The sequence below is a fragment of the Myotis myotis genome, unplaced genomic scaffold (genome assembly GCF_014108235.1).
Source record: "Myotis myotis isolate mMyoMyo1 unplaced genomic scaffold, mMyoMyo1.p scaffold_m19_p_3, whole genome shotgun sequence".
Classification (NCBI taxonomy): Eukaryota; Metazoa; Chordata; class Mammalia; order Chiroptera; family Vespertilionidae; genus Myotis; species Myotis myotis.
In genome coordinates, this window is record NW_023416335.1 from 70,870,829 (window position 1) to 70,881,349 (window position 10,521).

At 44.7% G+C, this 10,521-nt stretch overlaps 1 protein-coding gene across 1 annotated transcript; it reads left to right on the plus strand.

The window, feature by feature from the left end:
* Positions 1-4,067: 4,067 nt before the first annotated feature.
* On the plus strand, positions 4,068-9,619 carry PCDH20 (protocadherin 20). Its single transcript, XM_036301791.1, has 2 exons — positions 4,068-4,202; positions 5,264-9,619. The coding sequence occupies exons 1-2, from the start codon at positions 4,068-4,070 to the stop codon at positions 8,000-8,002; spliced, it is 2,874 nt and encodes a 957-aa protein (XP_036157684.1). The 3' UTR covers positions 8,003-9,619.
* Positions 9,620-10,521: the final 902 nt, after the last annotated feature.

Consider the following 10,521-nt stretch of genomic DNA (forward strand, 5'->3'; position numbering starts at 1 on the left):
GTTCCTATATACTGTCCCTGTAAACTAAAGGAAGAGATTCCTATATTTTCCCCCAATAAAAGGCAAGTGATCTTGATTTGTTGGAGCAGCATGAGCTGTGAGGTGATATACAGTCCGCTGCTGTTGTTACCTGCATTGATGTAGAATGAATTCAGCTTGTGGGTCTAGCCTGCACACACTCTGACTGAGGACCCATTGGCCTAATCTGGCCATGTGCCCCAAACTTTCAGAAGCTGTGTGTATTGTAGGAAAACATAAATTGATCACATTTCAGATGCAACTGGTACTGATTTTTGGAGGCCAATATGTTTCAACTACAGACCCCAAAGTAAATATTTACCAGGCGTGGTAAAAGTTCAATTGTAGGGCAGAACCAGCAGCTGAGGAAGCAAGGAGAGGCAAATCATACTTCCTGACTGTGTTTTGCTTACCGGTTGTATAATGACCTATTGCACCCACGTGAGCAGGTTCTTGGTCCTATGCTTACTTCATCAGCACTCCAGTTTCACTTTAAAGAGCTTAAAGGAGCTAACTTTATAAGCCAATTCATATTATTTGCCTGCTTTGTATTATAGGGAGTTTCGTTTGTGAATTCCATTTGGGCAATAAGAGGATGTTACACACACCAGGTGTTTTGATGGAGTGTGTTATCAATATTTAGGACTCTGTGTCTTTAGGATTAGTGGTGATGAGAAAACAGGAGGGCTCAGAAGAAAAGCATTTAGCTCAGGCAAGCAATGTATATTCTAGTTAACACAAGGTGGGACTAAAAAGAAACTTAAAGTGGTTCCTATGGAAAGGAACGCCAGATCTTCCTATGACCCAAGAGGAAGGCTTTTTCTATCCTAGGCTCAGTCACTCAGCATTCAGGGGAGGGTTTTATGTTCAGGGCAGCACACAGTATATCTGGAAACCTAGTGATGAAGGGAAATGTCTACTCAGGGTCTTTTCCATAACTTATAGGACACCCTGCAGATCAAAGTGTTTCATTGACCTAATGCACTGAACTCTCTCCAGTCCCGATTTCATAAATGAGGAAACAGGTCCTATGCTAGTTAGTGTCATAGCCAGAGAGGATATCCAAGCATTTTGCACCACACTCCTTCAGGATTCCTTTCCAAATGGCCAGTTTCCCAGTAAGCATTACAAGAAAAAAAAAACTTTTTTAAAGGCAATAATTTGAAAAGTAACCTTCCTTTCTTTCTTTCTTTCTTTCTTTCTTTCTTTCTTTCTTTCTTTCTTTCTTTCTTTCTTTCTTCCTTCCTTCCTTCCTTCCTTCCTTCCTTCCTTCCTTCCTTCCTTCCTTCCTTCCTTCCTTCCTTTCTCTCTCTCTCTCTCTCTCTCTCTCCCTTCTTTCTTTCTTTCTTAAAAAAAAAACACTAGGGACAGAACCTAGACACAGAACCTACACAGAACCTAGAGACAGAAGAACTTCGCTGGAGAGACCATGGCAAAAGATCCTGGACAGAAACTGGAGACAGAACCTAGAGACAGAACCTAGCGAGAGAACATGGCTGAAGAACCTAGAGACAGAACCTGGCTACAGAACCTGTATAGAACATAGCAAGAGAACCTGACTAGAACCTGGTGACTGAACCTGGCTGGAGAACCTGGACAGAACCTGGCTGGAGAACCTAGCGAGGGGACATGGCTACAGAACCTGGCTGGAGAACCTAGCAAGAGAACATGGACACAGAACCTGGCTGGAGATCCTAACCAGAACTTCGCTGGAGATCCTGAACAGAACTTGGCTGGAGATCCTGGCTAAAGATCCTGGCTAGGCTGCTGATCAACTGAACGCTGTCTCCGTGTCATTCCTTCTTCGCTGACTCCGTCCACACCTTTGGGGACCCCTGGACTTGCTGGGGTTGGACCCCAGCACCCCCTGATTGAAGAATTGAGAGCAACAATGAGAAAAAATTCCCATTTAGATACAAAGAATCATAAACAAATATATACAACATCTGTTGCTGCTTCCTTCACACAGCATTTCCTAGGCTTTCTAATCATAAAACCAGCTGCCCTCACATCAGATCCAGGAGCAGTGAGAGGAAGTTGGATACTGTCTTAAGAAAAGTATTGACAAACCAATTCGAATATTTTCAGTATAGAGAGAACTTTTAAAGTTTTGTATAAATGAAATAAACATATTTTTATTATTTGATTTGAGCATTAAAATCAAAATATATAAGGTGAGGCAAAAGTAGGTTTACAGTTGCTTGTATAGAAAATAATACAATAATTAATTAGTAATCCTATCTAATTATAGACAAACATGGTAATTGACCATACCTCCGCTACACTTCCCATTGGCTAGTCAGCAGGATATGCAAATTAACTGCCAATAAAGATGGCAGTTGGCAGCCACGCAGCTGAAGCGAACATGAGGCTTGCTTGCTCCAGTGATGGAGGAAGCCAAGGTTCCCCACCTGCCGTGGCCCAGCTCTGAGCTTCGGAAGCAACAATGTTTCAATTATAGAAGCTAAACAAACCCCAGATATCTGCTTTCAGCCAGCTGGGGCCTCAGAGCTTAGAGCGCCAGTGATGGCAACAGAGTTTCAATTATAGAAGCTAAACAAACCCCAGATACCTGCTTTCAGCCAGCCACAGCCTCAGAGCTGGAGCTGGGCCTCAGAGCTGGAGCCGGCTCTCAGCTCCAGTGACAGCTATAGAAGGTAAATAAATCCCAGAATGAAAAAAAAAGAAAAAAAGGAGAGGTTGGGAGCTTCAGTCACCCGCCAGCCTGAAAACGACCCTCAGCCCCTCACCCAGACTGGCCAGGCACCCCAGTGGGGACCCCCACCCTAAAGGGGGTGTGGCCAGCCTGAAAACAGCCATCAGCCCCTCTTCCAGGCTGGCCAGGCACCCCAGTGGGAACCCCCACCCTGAAGGGGGTGTGACCAGCTGCAAACAGCCATCATTCCCTCACCCAGGCTGACCAGGCACCCAAGTGGGACCCCCACCCTGATCCGGGACAAAAAAAAAAAAAAAAAAAATACTAGGCTTCAGTGAGCGCCCTCAAAAAAAAAAAAAAAAGAAAAAGAAAAAGAGAAAGGAAAAAAAAGCGCACCCTTGCAGTGGTTCTCAACCTTCTGGCCCTTTAAATACAGTTCCTCATGTTGTGACCCAACCATAAAATGATTTTCGTTGCTACTTCATAACTGTAATGTTGCTACTGTTATGAATCATGTAAATATCTGATATGCAGGATGGTCTTAGGCTACCCCTGTGAAAGGGTCGTTCGACAGCCAAAGGGGTCGCGACCCACAGGTTGAGAACCGCTGCTAGAGAAACTGCTTGCAGGCAGAACCACTTGTGCACTTGTGTTCCTCCACAATTGTTTCACTTTTCCCCTTGGTCCCTTCCCTTGGCCAGAAGCGGCGGACACCCAGAGGAGACACTTGCGCCCAAAATTAGGAAACTAGCAGAAGCTCTCCCACCACCAGCAAAGATTCAAAATTAGAGCAGGTGGAAACCTTCACCGAATTCATCTATTTGCTTTTCCAGTTCAGACCGCCGTTCCGAGTTTGCAATTCCTTCCCTCCGCAAAGAAAAGTGGATTTTTTCCCCCTTTGCAAACACTACTGGATCCAAGTCTTTCTTGTTAGAACTGGTGGCAAAGCAGGAGTTGGGGGATCGCGCCTGTGACTGCTCCGTAGCGCCGAAATCCCCTCTCTGTTAACTCAGCTCTAAACACAGGCTGGCTTATTTATTCTAATTCTCCCTCTCACGCCCGCAACCTGTGGACTGGGGTTCTGACCGGTGCGGCGCGGGGGGAGCTGTGGGCTCCTGCTCCGATGCCCGACCAGGTGACGCCTCGTCGCAGTCTTCAGAGGCAAGTCCCCCCATCCTGGCTCCTCCAGTGGGGTCTGGACTGACCGACCTCCTGGACAGGAAACCATGACTGTGTCCTTCTGCCCCTCGCCTTTCTGCACCCCTTCAGCTCCCGTCCTACTTGGCGAGCCAGTGACTATTGGCTGAAGTTCCCCAGCGATTTGCATGAACGGAGAGGGAGTGTCTTCCGCCGCCCGCCCGCCAGGAGCGCGCCGACTGCAGCCTCCCTGGGAATGCGCGGCCGAGGGGGTGCGCGCGGCTCGCCGGCCCGGGCAGTGAGCTGGCGCCCGGCGACCTGGCACCCGCGCCTGGATATGGGGAGGCTAAGTCGTCCCGGCAGCAGCAGCACCAGCCAGAGAAACCTGCCGGTAAGGGGCTAGGCTAGGGGTTGGGGCGCAGAGGCCCCGCGACAAGTTGCGGTCCTGTGGGCAGTTGCCACTCCTGGAGGGTTTTCCAACCTTTTCCCTGAATCCAAACTTCGCGGGAAGGTTGGGGGGAGGGAGAGTGAGTTTGGGATTATGTATCTTCATTTTAGCAAGGAATAGGCAAGACCTTGGATCGTGAGAGGAAGTTTCTGAGGCAGAAATGTAGGCGGGTGAGGTGGAGGGGCTGGGGGTGGGGGCTCGGTCCGCTTTAGATGCGGAGTTCGGAGATCCTTCCCGCTGCCGGCATCTGGCTGTGTCTGCTGCCATTGACACATTGTTTTTGCATAATCATTTTCCGCGTTTACTTCTTTTCCTCTCGGGGAGGGGGATTCGTGAGGGCTTCCTACGTGGTGGGGATCCAGGTCTTTGGGATTTAATTTTAGATCCTTGGTAAAATGAAAATTACTTCTTCTGACGTCAAGTGTTTATTTCATGGGGGACGGGGGGAGGGGTGTCCGAGCCGAGAGCGTGACTATATTTTCCATATGATTATCTTAAATGATAATTGTTATTGCTGCTGTTGGTTTCATAATAAGGGATGTCACCCATCTCGTGTTCCGGGGGTTTTCGTGGTAGAAATATTTCAGTGAAATAAATGGATAAGGTGCCCACCTCTCAGCCCTTTCCACCAACAACCCCTCCCTGTCCCTCGCCTACCCGGGGGTTTCCCTGTCGCGTTGCGCAGTCCCAGAGCAAGAGTCCTCTCCGCGCCGCGCGTGTTCCCAGGGATGCTCTCCGCTAGGGACTGGGAACATTCACTGCGTGAGCGTGGTGATGGGGCGCGGGGATAGGAAGTAAACAGGAAAAAAAATAAGTTTGGGAAACAGTGTTGCCCCATAGATCTCTCCTTTGCAGCAAGTTTCCGCTCCAGCCCGCTCCCACAGGAGAGGGTTTGCCGCTGGGAAGGGCGGCGAGGGCAGCCTGACCCAGGCGCTGGTTGCTAACTCCCGTCTCGGTGTCGCCACCGGTGTGTAATGAGGCTTTTCTCCTTCCCCTACTTTCAGCCGCTGTTTCTGTTTTTCCTCTTCGTGGGACCCTTCCACTGCCTCGCGAGTTACAGCCGGGCCACGGAGCTTCTGTACAGCCTGAACGAGGGACTGCCGGCCGGGGTGCTGATCGGCAGCCTGGCCGAGGACCTGCGCCTGGCGCCCCGCGCCGCCGGCAGGCTGGACTCGCAGCCGCAGCCGCAGCCGCAGCCTCCGGAGCGCGCCCGCCCCGAGCCCAGCCCCCCTCTCTCCTTCAGCCTGGCCTCCCGGGGACTGAGTGGCCAGTACGTGACCCTAGACAACCGCTCTGGGGAGCTGCACACTTCAGCCCAGGAGATCGACCGCGAGGCCCTGTGTCTTGAAGGAGGTGGAGGGGCTGCCTGGGGCGACAGCATTTCCATTTCCTCCTCCCCTTCTTCGGACTCTTGTCTTTTGCTTCTGGATGTGCTGGTCCTGCCGCAGGAATATTTTAGGTTTGTGAAGGTGAAGATCGCCATCCGGGACATCAATGACAATGCCCCGCAGTTCCCCGTTTCCCAAATCTCAGTGTGGGTCCCAGAAAATGCACCTGTAAACACCCGACTGGCCATAGAGCATCCTGCCATGGACCCGGATGTAGGCACAAACGGGGTGCAGACCTACCGCCTACTGGACTACCACCGTATGTTCACCCTGGACGTGGAGGAGAATGAGAACGGGGAGCGCACGCCCTACCTAATTGTCATGGGCCTGTTGGACAGGGAGACCCAAGACCAGTATGTGAGCATTATCATAGCTGAGGATGGTGGGTCCCCACCACTGTTGGGCAGTGCCACCCTCACCATTGGCATAAGTGACATTAATGACAATTGCCCTCTGTTCGCAGACTCACAGATCAATGTCACTGTGTATGGGAATGCTACGGTGGGCACACCGGTTGCAGCTGTCCAGGCTGTGGATAGAGACTTGGGGACCAACGCTCAGATCACCTACTCTTACAGCCAGAAAGTTCCACAAGCATCCAAGGACTTATTCCACCTGGATGAAACCACTGGCGTCATTAAACTTTCCAGTAAGATCGGGGGTAGTGTTCTGCAGACACACAAGCTCACCATCCTTGCTAATGGGCCAGGCTGCATCCCTGCGGTGATCACTGCCCTGGTGTCCATTATCAAAGTCATTTTCAGACCACCTGAAATCGTCCCTCGTTATATAGCAAATGAGATAGATGGTACCGTGTACCTGAAAGAACTGGAACCTGTTAACACTCCAATTGCTTTCTTCACCGTAAGAGATCCAGAAGGTAAATACAAGGTGAACTGCTATCTGGATGGCGAAGGGCCATTTAGGTTATCGCCCTACAAACCATACAATAACGAGTATTTGCTAGAAACCACAAAACCTATGGATTATGAGCTACAGCAGTTCTTTGAAATAGCTGTGGTGGCCTGGAATTCTGAGGGATTTCACGTCAAAAAAATTATTAAAGTTCAACTTCTAGATGACAATGATAATGCTCCTGTTTTCCTTCAACCCTTGATAGAACTAACCATAGAAGAAAACAATGCACCCCATGCCTTTCTGACTAAGTTGTATGCTACAGATGCTGACAGTGGTGAGAGAGGCCAAGTGTCATACTTTCTGGGGCATGATGCTCCGTCGTATTTTTCCTTGGACAGTGTCACAGGAATTCTGACAGTCTCTACTCAGCTGGACCGAGAAGAGAAAGAAAAGTACAGGTACACAGTCAGAGCTGTTGACATGGGGAAGCCACCCAGGGAATCCGTAGCCACTGTGGCTCTCACAGTGTTGGATAAAAATGACAACAGCCCTAGGTTCATCAACAAGGACTTCAGCTTTTTTGTGCCGGAAAACTTTCCAGGATATGGTGAAATTGGAATGATTAGTGTCACTGATGCTGATGCTGGGCGAAATGGATGGGTTGCTCTGTCCGTGTTGAACCAGAGTGACATTTTTGTCATAGACACAGGAAAGGGCATGCTGAGAGCTAAAGTCTCTTTGGACAGGGAGCAGCAAAGCTCCTATACTTTGTGGGTTGAAGCCGTTGATGGAGGTGAGCCCGCCCTCTCCTCGACCGCAAAAATCACAATTCTCCTCCTTGATATCAATGACAACCCTCCTCTTGTTTTATTTCCTCAGTCTAATATGTCTTATCTGTTGGTACTACCTTCTACTCTCCCTGGTTCCCCGGTGACAGAAGTCTATGCTGTTGACAAAGACACGGGCATGAATGCTGTCATAGCTTACAGCATCATAGGGAGGAGAGGTCCTCGGCCCGAGTCCTTTAGGATTGACCCCAAAACTGGCAACATTACTTTGGAAGAGGCACTGCTGCAGACGGATTATGGACTCCATCGTTTACTGGTGAAAGTGAGTGACCATGGTTATCCTGAGCCTCTCTATTCCACGGTCATGGTGAACCTATTTGTTAATGACACTGTCAGCAATGAGAGCTACATTGAGAGTCTTTTAAGAAAGGAACCGGACATTAATATAGAGGAGAAAGAGCCACAGATCTCAATAGAACCCACTCATAGGAAGGTAGAATCTGTGTCCTGTATGCCCACCTTAGTAGCTCTGTCTGTAATCAGCTTGGGTTCTATCACACTGGTAACAGGGATGGGCATATATATCTGCTTAAGGAGAGGGAAAAAGCACCCCAGGGAAGATGAAAGTTTGGAAGTACAAATTCCACTAAAAGGGAAAATTGACCTGCACATGAGAGAGAGGAAACCGATGGATATTTCTAATATTTGATACTTCACTGTGGAATAACACAGAGATGTTTTAATAGACGTTGGATAGTCTTCACCACCTAAACAAGGTGGTGTGGACGAGATCCAGTGAAGGACTACTAATTTATAACTTGTACTATATTGTAAATAGCGGTTTACAGGTTTTTAAATTCAAAATCAGAGGTTATAAAACGTGTACAGCATTTTTAATGAAAATTAGTACTAACAGCTATAGAACTATTATAAAAAATATTGGATATGACTTGCAGGTTTCATACACCAAGCAAATGATTGACAAAACCTGGGAGTAAGGTAAGAAAATGACACATTGCATTTTTTTCTCTAAAAAGTATTTTAACCACAAGAGGGCAACAGCTGCTCCTTTGCAGATAACTGTTTTGAGTTATTATTCATGACAGTTGTTGTACATCAAATTAATGAAAGTATATTTTAAATATATTGTTTTTAATATTTAACAAATACAAAATTAAAATAAATTGACTTTCACCCCACTTAAATGTATGATAAGAAAAGAAATGTATTTGTAAACAGAATGTTTACTTTACAAGTATGCCAATGCGTAGTTTGAAAGAGAAGGCATTACAAAGAAGTGCAATTTTTTTTAGCAAGGATAAAAACATTGCCATATGTTATTAAAGATTTGACCTGCTGAAGACTCTTTTACTTTCTGTGTACTCAAACTGCTATCTGTTTGCTTTACCACTGAACTTGCTATTATTACAGGGGGAAAGATACATATGTCCTTCCTTACAGAAAATATAACTAGAAATTGTGTCCACAAAAAAACAGCCAGAGCAAGAAATATTTCTATCCTTAGTTGCTTCATAGGTGTTCACCACATTTTGGTACTTCCCAAACTTGTGAGCAGTACTTCATACTTGGGTTATATATTAGATATTTATATGCTTAAAGTCATCCATCACGTAAGAAACTTTAAAAAATCATATTAAAACAGAATTATTGTAGAAGCTGGTGTAGACTACTGGTTGTAGTTGGGCCTTTTCTATGAAAGTTATACTTTTCTTTTTGTTGTTGTTTAGGTTTGTTGACTACCATTTCTGGCTTCCTTTCTTTGCCTTTGGATTAAGTCCAAGAGTATTTGTAAGCCCAGCAGCAGATTTATTTCATAATGTAGCTTTTGCTGAATCCTTTGCAATGAAGCAAACTGGTTCATCAGTAATTGATCACTTTCATTGTGTGAGCTGGAAATTTTATTTTCTATGAGAGCTATAACAAAATTATCTGTATAAATAAGTAATGTGTTAGCTTAAACTGGATCATTTTGCGTTTTGGCATACCATGTCTGTACTGTACCAAAAGTGTTTATATGTCTGCAAATTAAAAGTATATATTTTCATACTTTCTTTCTCATTTTTACCATTTTCTATATGAACTTGGCTTGTTCTTTCACTGAAGTGCCTGTTATTGGCATTTGTTTGCTTCTAGAGGTAAATGTTGGTATACTGTAAATATCGTGTTATGCTTAAGTTTACATTAAACTAATTCATTACTCAATTAAACATTGGGTAAATCATTAAGTATGTGTGTAGTAATAGACATATATATATATATAAAATATAAAGATAATATGCCTATATGTTTGCTAGTTCATATGATAGTTTATACCCATATATATGCAAATACATATTAATTTATTGAGTTAGTATCAATTATAAACATTCATTTTATTACATACTTATAGCAATCCTGTTAGCTTTTTTTACAATAGCTTTCAGTAAATTTTAAAATGAAAATATATTGCAAAAAATAATTTGAATGCAAACACCTAAGACCTTTTGAATTTGTATCAACCTCATTTTTTTGTTTTCTTCAATTTTACAATGTGAATAAAATGTAAGCATATGAGGCAGTAATGTTTGTTATAAAAAGCAAGTATATTTTTATTAGAAAGTTATTTTGTATGAGAGACACATGAGCTGAGAAACTAAGATCATTCATCCCTAAAGCTTTTCATTTATAATTGATGTATAACCATTGAGGAAACCATTCTCTACCAGTCTTTTTCTTCCTTTTTTTTTTTTTTTTTTTTAAAGGTAGGGGCTACATATGAAACAAGCAGCACCATTAATTTTTTTAAAAATCTCCATAAGTGCAATGATATAACCATCAGTAAAAATTTTTTTTTCATATCTAAATTTGGAGAAGGTTCATATGTTTTGGGGTATGGACTTTATCTCTAGCATGAGAAACGCCTGTAACTTAATAAAAAGATGTATTTCTGAATAACTCGTTGTGCCAAGATTTCCTTTACAAAAACATCTCATTCACTTTAAAGACATTTATAACAAGGGAAGTTAAAGTAAATTAAGCTCAGAGATAATAGCTTCTTTTTACTAATACCTTGTGCTAGAACAGTTGCCAAAATGTATGCTAATCATGTCAATGTTGTTAGTTGAGCTGGCACAAAAATAAACGTTCCATTCATTAAAAAAGCTAATATCCATTTAACAGTTTGAGAACCAGGAATCCTCTTTGCCCAGTTTAATGAAGAGGAGATTG